The following is a 14,236-nucleotide window of genomic DNA, read 5'->3' on the forward strand; positions in this document are numbered from 1 at the left end:
CAATTCAATAAATGTATTTATCTATATACAGTATCTCTACGGATGGAACATAGATCGAAGAAAGATATTGGCCAATATATCGGTTTGTCTCCTTACTATCGATATCGGACTGAAAGTAATGTTGATACTTTATTATGAGCTATAAAAACAAACATTTAGACAATCAGCATAAAGATTATTTCTCTATTTTTATTTTTAATGGCTGAAACTGCTGTTGTGCGTTAAATTGTAGATGAAGTTGTAAACAGCATAACGCAGCAACACCCTTTTTTTTTATCATGGCAGAGATTCTCAAAATACTCAAAGAGATAAAAGATAGCGCTTCCCCCGACAGGGGGCGCCAAAATCCACGCACACTGGAAGTTCCTCATGTGAGCTTTAAAGCGTGGCATTAAAAGCTCAAGATGCGAGAAAAGCTTAAACCCAAACCAATTTACTAAAATGAGAACATTGCAACTATTTTGTAAGGAAGTGACATGCTCCCAATGAAGGAGTGATGAGCAAATATATTTATGGATTTTGACATTTTCACTCTTCTTACAAGTAATTCATGTCAGAAACATGCCAATGATCTTGGTGTGACATCCAACATAGAGCTGGTAAAATATTCATGTAACAGAGTTGTTTGAAATAAGCAGGATGGGACCTTGTTTTCCTTTCCACATGAGTGCGTCCCTCATTGGCAGTCACACTCCCTCAAGTCACGCCTACTTTGTTCCGCCTACCTTAGACAGGCTCAACCTATCTGCTCATCAGGAAATTAATTCAAATTAACTTCGTGTCCATGACGAATTTCAGCCGTTCAGGTTCATTGCATCTGACCCTAACACATGGAAGTGTCCGCCCACTGGAGATTAAACACTGTGCCTATCTGGAGGCTGGCGGTCCCAACAGATTTATGCTTCTGATGTAAGAAGTTTGGATCGTAGGTGGGCAAATGTTCTTTGCATGTCTGAGACTGAATGTCCGCCTCCCTTACACCTGTCACGCCTCTGCTAGTAATAATCCTGCAGCAGTCTGCTACCTCTTTGTTTGGATCACCATCACCGGTTATCTCTGAAACATATCCTTTGCATAAATGTATATTGTATTACATTCCTCTGATAATAGATATTGTTGTGCCTTGTCTCTGAGTTTCTCGCACTAAATTAATGTTCTCGAAATGATAATAAACATCTGTACAAAGGCACACACGCTTACTATTCTGATGCTGTGTGGGGATTAGTGGCATCATATTAAGTATTTTTCTGCAGAGGCTCGATAAACCACAATTCACTCCACAGTTTAATCCATTCAATCACGTTTTTTCTTTGACTATAAATCAGGTGAGACAGAATCTTTTCGACACTGATTGAGTGAGTCTACCCTACATAATTCTGGGCATACACACTGAGCCAACCGAGGCTGTTTCTGACAATATTTGAGTTGCATGACTGATTCTGATGTCGTGCTGAATTCCGGCTCCATCACATGTCGTGTGCCGAGCATCGTATGAGGATGGACACGGGGTCTGATCACGATCCAATCAGCTCCAGTCGGATCAATGTGTGGCATTTTTTAAACGTTGGTTTGATGAGTATGACTGCATATTACCGCACAGCGAGAGCAGAGCCTCGAGTCGACAGCATCTGAAAGCGCCACAATTTCACGGATAGATGAATGAACATTTCTATTTCTTTGTCTGATCGTTTACAGGATCTCTTGTGGAATTATTGAGGCACATATATACATTTGTCAGCAGGTTGTTAGCATGAAGATTTTGTTTTAAAAAATTCCTGTAAATCTTCAAAAAATTGTGCAGAGTTTTTAAAAGAAACTTTAAAAACACGTGTCAATGCTACGTCCTACTTTAACACGTGAGCACTGATGTGCTGCCTGACTATCAGACCGTACTGTGTTCACTCGTAATGTGTGAGCTTTGGTGGCATGTTTTAAATGATTCATTCGCGCAGAGTGAGCTGACATTCCACCACATCATTCAAACAAATGGACAGTGTACACCCGGCCTAACACCGAGCTGCTGACACTGAAGCGGATCATGAAATGCGTCCATCGCCTCTGCCCTGCTTGTTGTCACATGTCAACTGTTATTGGTTCATGACGTTCAGCAGCCTCAGAAATAGCTTCACCCGGAGAGAGATCTTATTACCTGGATTAAGTGATAAAGCCTGTGTGGGTTTGCATGGGCCTTAACAATATGCTAACATTGGGTCAGAGTTTTCTTTATGATGGCGTCATACATTGTACCTGAGAAAAATATTGGTTTCCCAACAACTTCATCTTTTTCATAAAGCCTTAGTATGTTCGTTACATTTTACCCCTGTGAAACACGCGTGTAGGTACCAGACTAATATGAATTAATATTAATATAAAATATTGATGTAGTCCCAGTGAGTCACTTTTGGTTTCTGAAGCCAGCGATGACGATCGCCATACATGAAGTGTTCAAATCTCAATTTATAGCTTTTGATCAATCTAGAAACGGGCAAAGAGGAATAGATGAAGCATGGTTATGCACCCCGGCAACGAATATAACACATCAACCCAGAGTCAGACCGAGGCATCAGCCAGGTAAGCGGCTGCTCCCATCGCCACCAGCGGCCCTTCAAGAGCGAGAGCTGGTTAAATCTACTCCATCTGCGCGATGTCACGTTCACAAGTAGCGCACAATAATGCAAGCAAGCTGGGTTGGCGTCATTGTTGATCAGCTATTTCTACAATATATTAAAATAAACAATGTTTTCTAATGTGCTTTGCATCCAATAGGAATGTGTGACGGGCAGGATTACGTCTCTTTTCATGTTGTGGTTACAGGATGGTTCAGCTGGAAGCTACCCAGACTCTCGTTCATTTTGTTGACTGACGATTGTTTTTATGATCAAAATTGTCTGCACGCAGCTTGGACACTAATTATGCGGGACCTGCTGAAAACTTTTGCGCACAAAACTAACATCCAGATAGTATCTTTGATGACAATATTGTGGCTGTTTTAGAAGTAGTGTAGTTCATGGTTTACCTAAACAACTCTAACTCCTCCTGACCAGCCACAAATATCCACTCCTCCAGGACTGAGCACCAGGGTCTCCAACACAGATGGCCAGATAACTCCAAAAAAGGAGGAGAGGACCCCGTCTCCTGTCCGTGTACACAAAGTTACAGCCTACAAATCCCAGCAGACACAGAGAAGTGGAGGACTCCCCGGTCTCCCAGACACAATCACAGACCTCTCCAAGGCTTTCCTTTGTCCAGTTTACAGTCTAATCTAATGCATGCAAGCCTGTCATCATGTACATTGATGAGCATCAGCAGACTAAAGAAAAAGACCAAATGAATGATGAAAAGACTGAACAGCTATAAATCGCTTCTGTTACAACCAACGTTGTTTAAGTAACTTTCTGTGTTTCTTCCTTATTATTGGAATCAAATAATCAACAATTCAAGTTCAGCTTCCTCCACTTCTGTTTAGATTTACAGTAGGTTTTTTTAATTGGTTCATATTAGTCAGTCGTATTGATGGTGCAGAGGCGGTCGGGCACCATCAAATTAAATCTGTTAAATAGGCCTGGGCTTTGGACTCCTTCAGCCCTGCGTCCATCTGTCAGTCATCTCAGCCATGCCCTCTCATTATGCATATTTTGAAAATAACTCTTAAGCTTTTGAAAAAAAATTAAAATGATATAAAACAGCTAAAATATGAATAACTATTTACAAGTCTGCTTACATTTATTTCACTGTATTTTTTGTTTAGTTTGTTTAGTCTTTAAGAGAGGCCCAAGAGCTTCGATTTTGAGTTTTATATTGCCTGCACAATTTGTATTGATTTTAATTGGATTTAAATCATTTTAAATTGAACATTGTTTTAAATATTGATTAAAGTATTCTCTCCTATGAAGTGTCTGAGTCACGGAAAGAAACAAAATTAGCCCAGCTGCCAATGTCCATTCGGTGCAGGAGCCAGGGGTTGGAGCTATATGGGTCAAATACTGAACTTTGGGTCAAGTGGGAATCAGCCGGAGGTGAAAACGTGGCATGTCAGACATATTTATTCACCCACACGCATGTTCACAGCCAGAACAATTCAACAGTACAAAAACAATCCCCTCCACGTCCAACACGCCCTATATAAGTTAATCACACAGTGTACATGTTTAATCTGCTGATTTAAAGGCACAGCCCGCCATCTGGAGAGACCTGGCATTGTTTGCGTGTGTACAGTACGTCTGGACGATATTCATCTATTATGAAAAGTGAAACAAGTGTACGATGCAGATGACACACTTTTTTTCAGCGAGAGCCCAATGACTGTTCAGCTATTTTTGCCTTCATGCATATACAGACCACCTGACCCACATTGTGAGCTCGTTGGAGGGAAATGCATTAGCCATGGTCAAAAGCCCACACACGTACGTGTCACTGCGGGTCACTTGTCTTTGTTGACACACTATTCAAGCCCAAAAACTAAGCAGAGCAGAGGGACTTTCTCCAACACTTGCATGTTTCTTACATCAGTAATTAATGCCTGGATAGAAAAGAAACATATGCTTGGCACAAATATGCACAGAGCAGATGAGCAATTATTTAGCTTTTCTCTTCCAAAAAAAAAAAAAAAAAAAACTGCCAGCCCGTGAACACCATGCCTAATTTTTTAGATAGAAATTAATCATGAGCACCTCTGAATGTGTGTAATTAATTCATCATAAGACAAAACTCGGTTTAAAACGGATTTCTTCTGCTGTTTTCAGCATTTGAGACGATTTGTAAATTACACACATTTAGAGAAACACTTTTTTTTAACAGTCTTTAAACGTACAGTATGTAAAATCCATCCCAGGGGGGCGTGCAAAAACCACAAAAATAAAAGATGACATTGAGGCTTGCGGTGTATCATGTGAGTAAAAACCAACTTTGATGAATGAATACAAACCTGAGGAAGACAATATGTGTACCGACGATGTGTCCAAGTATACTTCACATGATGATTTTATCAAAGCAGCACATAGAGCGACAGAACGACAGCTTTCGGTAGCTGCTAGCTCTGGCTTATGTAGCGGTCTGTAAAGTAACATCCAGTGTTTCTTTGACAACGATCAACATTTCATGTCTGTCATGGCGGATGCCTACAAGACGCGTCCCGTTCCAAAAAAATGACAGATTTCTCTGGCTTATAATATCTAATATCTGAGGTGATGTAAGTACTCAAAGAAAACATAATATGGGTTTACTCTATTTTTAATTTAAGTTCAATATTTTTATGTATAAATTAGCATGCTATTCTACATATGTATAGTATGTCAATAGTATGTATATCAATCTTCAACAAGGACCATGTGTGCCACCTTTCAAGGTTTCATTCAGTACACCCTAAATGACCTCTAACATCCATCTATCAATTCATAAATCAGACTTTATAAACCCTGAGGTGACAACTTTACACTGAGGTGCACTGAGCATGAAGCAGCTTGAACACAGAACACAGCTTCACATCCATCCATCCATTATCTATACTGCTTCTCCAGTTTGGGGTTGCGTGGTTCTGGAGCCCTTTCAGAAAACAAATAAATCAAACATCACAGTACAAGCTCCTGGGATGAACTGTAGGGCCGCATCAATTTCTGTGTCTTCTGTGGACCAAGGGGCCCCATCTTCATCATCATCTCTGCTGATTAAAAAGAACAAACATTTTAATCCTTCTGTCTTCTAACATCAATGGTGCCAAAGGTCCATTTTTAGGGGCAAAGATGTCTTTAAAAGCTGCTTCTAATGTGTGCTGTTTATCTAGACACCTAGCAGCAGCAGCTGTTACAAGCACTCAAAATTACAAAACAGAAATGATCAAGTTTCTTCCTAATAGTCCTGTTTCCTTTTCCCTCTCACATGGGCAGAAACGTCAATATCAGTCAGTTTCATCACCAGTCAAAACCTCCTCTCACAGGAGCTTTAGCAGAAAATGTCATGGGACACAGATAAACAAACTTGATCAGATGAACAGTCTTAGTTAAAAGATCAAAACAAAGAGCGTGTCCTGTGTGCTGTGGATCCTCTTAGAACTCTTTTTAAAAAGCTGTGTACAACATTTCTGTAGTTTCCCCATCTACCAGTGGCTCACACAAAACCGTCCTGAAAACTCACCGCTAATTGCTCTGTCACTCCTTATCTCAGAAATGTTGTTTGGCTGCCACTCACGCACAGCCTCCGCATTTTAGTCTCTCGACTGGTGCCAAGCAAAGTTAAGATGGCAGCCTCTTTATTGTCACACCACGGTGTAATTAGCCGTCAGCGCCGGGCTGGTTTTGTTATGGGAGAGGACAATGCTGCGAGAAAGTCTGTCTGGTGGAAGTGAGTATGAGAAGCAAATTCACGTTTAGATTAGACGTTGTTGTTGTTTTTACTCTGTTTATTTGCATCATTGGTTAAAATGTATATTATCCTGTAAATGCACTTGGATGCATCCAACGTTCAGACTTCATTCAGGTTATTCTCTTTCTAAATATTGAATGTCCCGAGCCAGCTATTAGGTCAGTGTGGTGCTACATCACGTGTTGAAGTGCTGCCAGCTTCCCAGTACAACTTAAATCTGCCCCCCAGGATTTTTGGCCTGGCACTGTCCTGGATCCGAACTGGCACAGGTCACTGTGTGAGGGATTAGTTCGACACACTGATCCAAATAGTTCTCCCCTTGTGAGACTCTGCGCACATTAACATGGATTAATGTAGCAGAGCAGGAAAAGACTCGCGTCAACAGATGATGTTTGTTTTCAAAAAGCGTGGCCTTCTTTAGATGTGGATATGGCAGGATGAAAGCAGTTCCACTGTTCATATTCATACTTTGTGACCGCTCTCTCTCTCTCTCTCTCTCTCTCTCTCCCTCTCTCACACACACGTTTTACCACAGTACACTGAGCTACCAGCTTCAGGTGACTTGCTTTGAACTAACACTCAGATGCTAACAGCTTAATGCCGTGCAGTCTCTACGGTGCAGTCTGGTGAAAAAGGACAGGCTGCGCCAACCTCACCCAGAGTTCTGACATCCTGCCTAAACAATTCACACCATCGTTCCCTTCTGCTCTGCACAAAAACAACTTCGAGACACACAAACACACAACCAACTGTTGTCACTCCTGAGCACACACACTGAAAGTCGTTCAAACACTCTCTTACTGGCAGCAAAATTATTCAACAATAAATATGATATGAAACAAAAACACTCAACTTCATTGATTTTGAAAATGAATTCACTTTTTTTTTTTAAAAGTAAAAAGTCCCCAAGTAGATAATACCTGCCACCTAGTACCAGAATATTTATCAAATTAAGAAAAGTAAGGGGTATGATAAGCCCCGTTTCCACCCAGCGGTCCGGTATGGATCAGTTCAGTTTGGTACAGTTTGGTTCAGTGAAACCTGATTCTGTTTGAGTTTCCACAGCCAACCGTGTCATATCTGGTGGGCGGCGTGTAAGCCGGAATGCCGACAGCCGCGTCAGTTACGTAAAAGCGTCACATGATAGCAGCTAATCGCTAACAGCTACCCCGCAAATAAATTCAACAAAGGAGAAAAATGCGACGCAAACAAAACCAACAATGAAAGACGTCCAGAAATTCACCTACTTTGCCATGTGGCTCTTTATTACAATAACGTAGTTTTCATAATGTTTCAGAGAAGGCTGTGTGCAGTGAGGAGAAATACAGACGAATAAACAATCGACTGTGTATTTCAACACGGTGGGGTTGTGTTTCGATCTGCAGTGTTTAGCTCCACCTTTAAGGGTCCGATCGATGCTTGGCACCCCAACAGAAGGGTCTCAAACATAGGACCATACAGGTCGGTAATTTGGGGATCTTTCCCGGCTTTAGTCGATGAAAACAACACAAAACACGTGCCGTACTGAGAGGAACTGAACTGAACTGAACCGCTTGGTGGAAACAGGGAGATGCACTACATTCACAGCTTTGTGCCTTTTTTAAATGTCACTGATTTGACATTGCCCGAGAGTATTTAGGAAGCAAGAGTAAGAAGAGAGGAACAATGACTTTGCTTTGAATCCGAAGCATTATGAGGACACAGTGAGCCAGCCGAGCTCCCTGTATGCCTCTTCACACTTCATCAAATTGCAGGATTTCCCTCCTTAATTATACTGCATATACAGCAAATCCTGGTCTTCTTTAGAATGGATGCTAGTGTGATATCAAATTGTTTGTTTACTAAAAGCCTTTTTCATTCTGCCACAGCGCTAAAGGTTACATAAGAGATGAGCCGAGGAGAGTAAATAAGAAACAGTGGTGCCCGAGAAATCAAAAGAGAGAGGGGTGAATGAATACAAAAGTACAGGCACGAGAGAGAGAGAGAGAGAGAGAGAGAGAGAGAGAGAGAGAGAGAGAGAGAGAGAGAGAGAGAGTGAGAGAGAGAGAGAGAGAGAGAGATGGAAAAGACAAACATTAGGCTGAAAGATATTTACAAAACATGAGGAGTTCATTACAAAACACTCAAACTACAGAGACTTGCAAACAGAAAGAGAGAGAGAGAGAGAGAGAGACCATAGACAAACAGTGATATAATTAAAGGGACTTTGGTCATTTTCATGCCAGTGCATGACATGCTGCAGCAGGGCCTGCATGGCCTACATTCTGCCAGCTGGCAGCACACATGCATGCATGGGTATGCAGCCCTCATTCACACACACCCATACATACACACACACACACACACACACACACACACACACACACACATGGATCAGAGGAGACAGTAGTGGGGCAGTAATGCCACTGTGAAAGATGATTACATTCTACATCCATTAAAACAACCGATCATGCAGTAAAATCAAGTCATTTGAAATAAATGGACACTTTTTTTTTTTTAAAACCTTAAAGTGCAAAACATTTATTTTTTTGTGCTTAATCAGCAGCTGTGACTACGGATGTAGTTCTCAAGTTTAACACCATTCAGCCCATTAGCTCACAGTCAACAGCCGTGGTCGCCTCTGTAACCCCCGAGTACGTCAGGATTCCCTCATGCGAGCCTTTAATGGTTTCCTGCTGGCTGAGTCCAATCTGATACCCCTTGTCCCAGTTCCATCCACAGAAGCATAAAACTAATTTTAAAGTTGCATGAGGCAGATTAGCCTAGTTCAGCCAAGCAGTGTAAATTGGGATGGGCTAGCTAACGTCTTATGATATCACCGTCATTCTCATAACCCAGAATGGAACTACGTGAATAAGCAAAGGGAAAAAAAAAAAAAACTCTACGACTCAGAGAATAGGCAGGGATGGAGTTGTGGAGCACAAAAAAATACATATGTGGGAGTATGTGAATGTGACTGTGCAATTATAAAGGGTTTGTGCATATTTGTGTCAACAACGTGTGCTCATACGGTAAGTAATCCACTGAATGGGGAAGCTGAGCTCCTCCGGGGGGCTTCCAGGGAAAGTAATTGTTCCAAATTTAGCTCAGTAAGAGAAAATTAGATAAGATTTGGCAGATTGGCAGTGCACGCAATAAGCAGCAAAGAGAGGTTTAAAGTAAAGTCAGCAACAATGGAAACAAGAAATATTTTAGAAAAAGGAGAGGAGAGGAGAAGGAGGAGAGAACAAGCAAAAAAAAAAAAGGGAGGCTAAGATAAACAAAAAGAAGGTGGCGAGGCAGAGGGAGAGAGTGCAACAGAGAGGAGTCAAGAGAATACAGCATCCTTTAAAAGAATCCACTTCATATTTACTGCATGCAACTTTCAGAAGAAACCCATGTGCATCGAGTACAATCAAGTGCAATGACAGCAACATAGTACTCACCTAGTCTTGGCTGCCCTTATGGCTTGCACACAGTGGCATAACTTGAACACACACACACCACCACCACCAAACTACGAGTGAGGGCAAACATAAGTAAGAAGAGAAAGAAGCGCGCGCAGGTGGTGGAGAGAAGGGGAAAAAAAATCGATCCCAAAACAAGTGTGTGTGTGTGTGTGTGTGAGTGTGTGTGAGTTAGTGGGTGGGTGTGTGTCAACGCGTGAGGGGGAGATCCACTCCAGAGGCGAGCGGTGCGGGAGAGCTCCGTCTCTCTCTCTCTTTCGCTCTGTGGCAACTGTGACGCGTCAGGGTTTTGACCAGACCCCTCCTTCCCTCCCTCCCTCACACTCTCTCTCTGTCTCTCCCTCATTCGCTCCCCCAATCCCTCTCTTTAATCCCTCGCTTCCACGGTCACCCCACCTCCCGAACCCAAAGACTGATAAAGACTTTGAGCAGCTTACCTATCACACTATGCACACAAAAAATATGTTCAAATGTATATGGCACAGACCTACATGACCTTATTTACAAGTTGCCATTGGAAGAATAGATTAGATCCTTTCATTTGTTTTCCTTTAATTATTTGCTTTGTTTGATCTCTTTCCCCCTGTCTGTCACTTTAATTTAAAGCTGTCTAATATACTGTAGATCAAAATGCCAAACAGATGTGAACTGTTTGACCCTCACTCTGCTGATTGACGAGCAAACCACTTTTTGTTTTTCCGTGTCTCTGCATGCTCCTGATTTTTGATGCACTGACATCTGACGATCACGCGTTGTGTCACGTCCATTTAACCCCGGCGAGCTAGTGTACCTAAAGGCTGATTAAGGGTAGATGTTTTTTGATTGGACTGAAGTGTTTTTGTTGTATTGAACTCTGGCGTGTGGCAAGAGGGTGACAGGAGTCGTGCTCACATGTGAGAAAGTGTGGGAGTGTTTCATCATCGCTGAGAAAGACGAAAGACATGAAACGCTTCAGAGACAATTTCATGGAAAGGACTTTCAGCATACATTTACACCCATATAATTTCAAAATCAGACTTTTTGTTCATTTCATCTAATTGTTTGTCCTCGTTGCCACTTTTGGATTCATCCTGTTTTCATTCTGATTCAGCTCAAACCATCAGCGCCAAGTCTCAAAATAATAGGCTACCTCATTTAATACCTTTATTCTGGGATCTTCGGTGCTCTAGAATATGCCGACATGCCCAACAAATCTGTATGAAATGAAAAACTTTCCCTGAAATAAATAGAACATGCATATAGCCAAGCCCTTTATGCCTCGACTTCTAGACTTTCCACTTTTTTATATCCACTCAAACAGATTCATTTCAGTTCCAAATCAGGCTGGTTGATTGTGATGAAGTGAACTTACCAGGGGAGTGATGGTGTTTGTGTTGTGTTGGCACTTTAAGATGCTTCTTCAGCCCGTGCTCTTCCCCGAGTAGGTAGTACCATCCTTGAACCTCCTAGAGCACACACACACAAACAGTGACCCTGTGTAAGTGCGTGTCAAGTGTGTGTGTGTGTGTGTGTGTGTATGTGTGTGTGCGTCAACCTCTGGGAGTCTACCAAATGAGAGCGAAACTTAAAATGACTCCTCTCCATGAGTGCATAAACATGTTCTACACAAACACATACACACACAGATTCTGTTTGCTCCAACACTGAGAGCACACACACACAAACACACACACACACACACATATCACTCTTAGTGCTTTAGCTTATTCCAGCAGATGATGCCCCCCCCCCCCATCTCTGCACTCCTGACTTGTGAGCCAGATGGTGTGTGTGTGTTCGTGTGTGTTTGTGCAGATGTTTATTACGTGTTTACAACTGCTGTACATGAAGTCCTGCACGCTGTGCTATAGAAAGTCGGATTTGTTATCCTGATGTGTTGAAAACAAGCACATGACGTCTATTATTTTACTGTAGTACACAAATATCACAGCACACACATACACATACACAAACACTCTCACACACATGCACACACACACACACTGCCAGCCTCATCTTTTGTACTAAATAATGTGATGCCGTGGACAGTGACAATAATCTCCGTTTTAAAAGCATCTTATCTGAGTGGACAGATTTCTGCGGGCTGTGGGACAAGTGGGGGAGGACGGGCGGCGTTACTTGTATAGAAGATGGGGGAGGGGAGGGCATATGTCCTGGAAGTCAGCGAGGGATCCCTGCACATGTGACAAAAAGGGGAACGAGTGGAGCAAAGGGAGCTGCGAGTCTGGAGAAAGAGAGAGAGAGAGAGAGAGAGCGAGAGAGAGAGAGAGAGCGAGAGTTGAGAGGGGATGGAAAGAGAAAGCAGGACATGGAGGGAGAGATGTAAAGCGCACTAAGTGGCAAAAAGGTGCAAACAAATGACAAGATGTGACAGGCAAGCAAAGCAGGTAACAAAAATAACAGCCAACACTCATACGCTCCAAATGCTGCTGGAATGAAAACAGGAACACACTGGAGGGGAAACTGAAAGGGATGGGTTTAAAGGAAGAGTTGTATGAAAAATAAAACAGGAAACAGCAGATGTGTTTGGGGGGGTAAATATGAGACAAAACTCTGTGTGACTCAAAGCTAAATCCGCCTCATTTGCATATTAAGCCAATTAAATATTCATAGGGCTAAATGATAGAGGAAGGACGCCATAAGCCTGGCTCAAATAAAATTTGCCTGGTTTGTTTGGCTCACCGATGAGGACGTTAATTGAAACGTCAAAGAACACTGACTGAGAAAGAAACAAGAGGTTTGCTTAATTTGCAGCTTGTTGGCTTTAATGGCCTTAAATGGCATTCCACCAAATTACTTTTATTCCCAGCGTCTTCTGAGCCCGCCTGGGAAACAAACAATGAAACTCACAGTCAGAACAAAACCGCGTTTGAACTGCAGGCAGAGACCATTTCTCATGTAAATCAAATTGGCATATTTAGCTCATGTACCTTTCAGAGCCATCTTAAATATTTGAACAACCAGTCAGAATCAAAGAGAAATAGCCATAATTTATAGCGTGTGGAAAAATAAGTCTTTTTAAGCATTTAGCAGAAGAGTGAAAGCTCAAAGAAAATATACCGAGAGAGAAGAGTGAAGGGATTTAAAAACTTTAAACCTTGTTTTTCTCTCTTTCAGGCAGAGCTCTTATTAAAATGTTTTCTTGGATGGAAGTTTTAGTCTTTTTCTCTGACAGCTATTTCTCAACTGTTCTGTAACCATAATGATTGGAAAGGTTTTCAAGAGTCTGTGGTTATTGTGACTGTCTATTTTCATTAACTAGAATTTAACAAGGAAAATATTATATACTTTAGGCATACTGAAAATATCTATTAAAAAAACAAATGGAGGTTTAATAATGCAGACAAATGCATACTCTGATGTAATAACTTAAATAAATGACAAGGTGCTGAGGCATTACATAACAAATGTTCACAGTAGTGACTGCACTAACCTCCACAACGTGGAGTTTCGTTTTCTTTTACCCTGCAGGAGCAAAATATGAAACGGCATCGAGAAGGAGCTGGGTAAATTAGAGTTAAATAATTAAAGAGTGAAGGGGAAAGGCTGAGATAAAGTGTACAAAGGAGAAGAATCTATTCTAACTCACATTTATCTGCTTTCACCCGGGACTGCTTGGGGACAAAGACTTAAGGCTGGTGCTCCTGTTTATCATGGTAGAGGTGTGGGATGAAGCAATCCTTTGTGGATGTTTGAGTATTAATCTCTATCTCTGTATCTGTCTGTGTTTTTTTTTGTTTTTTCAGAGCAACCTGTAAATCATTTCATGGGAACTCCAAACTACGATAGGTAACAGGATAAACGTTATACTGAAGCCACAAAAACACCTATGGATTCTTGTTTTGTTGTGTGTGGGAGAGTTCAGAGTTCACACCAGCAGGCAGCCGATCTCAGAGCAACAGTTAGGAAACGCACAGTGTGCGCATTGACAACAGGATATGACAGCTCAAACTCAACCAAGACAAGAAACAAACGTTTAGCTTTGTTGTGTCTTGACAGAAAACAACTCACCTAGTGATGTAATCTTTGTAGAAGCAGTGAAACCAAATGTTTCCCAGCATATTATCTACTAGGATGCTCTACTTGTTGACGTGTTGGCATCGTAGAGCCAGAAATGTTGCAGCTAGTCGATAATGGAACAAAATGCTGAGCCCAAAACCTAGTAACTTTTTGCAAGATATTTTTGTCATGATAAAGAAACAACTAGTTACAATTTGGGAAAAAAGTTTAAAACATTTTTTCTAACATTTCAGGTCATCGTTATATTTCGGGCTCTAACAGGCCATATTGTACATTTTATGCGAACAGTGTTATTTTTTTTCAAAGATGTACAGAGTGTCATGATTAATTGCCACATTCTTGGAGTTTTAAACAAAAAAGAGCAACATAAATTCAGCGAAGGGAAGGCATGACGCTCAGTGAGAGCAATGTGT

The 14,236-nt window shown here is 41.5% G+C and overlaps 1 protein-coding gene across 2 annotated transcripts in view; it reads right to left on the minus strand.

Annotated features, from left to right (window-relative positions):
* rgs3a (regulator of G protein signaling 3a) overlaps window positions 1-14,236 on the minus strand; it is a 148,266-nt gene that overhangs the window by 115,453 nt on the left and 18,577 nt on the right. Inside the window, exon 8 of one of the 2 annotated variants that reach the window (XM_079363578.1) lies at window positions 11,155-11,248. In XM_079363578.1, the coding sequence (XP_079219704.1) occupies window positions 11,155-11,248 (94 nt within the window). Of the gene's footprint in view, window positions 1-9,782; window positions 10,051-11,154; window positions 11,249-14,236 lie in introns of those variants that run through there. The other variant, XM_079363580.1, reaches the window with a different exon arrangement.

This window comes from Symphodus melops (genome assembly GCF_947650265.1).
Source record: "Symphodus melops genome assembly, chromosome: 16".
Classification (NCBI taxonomy): domain Eukaryota; kingdom Metazoa; phylum Chordata; class Actinopteri; order Labriformes; family Labridae; genus Symphodus; species Symphodus melops.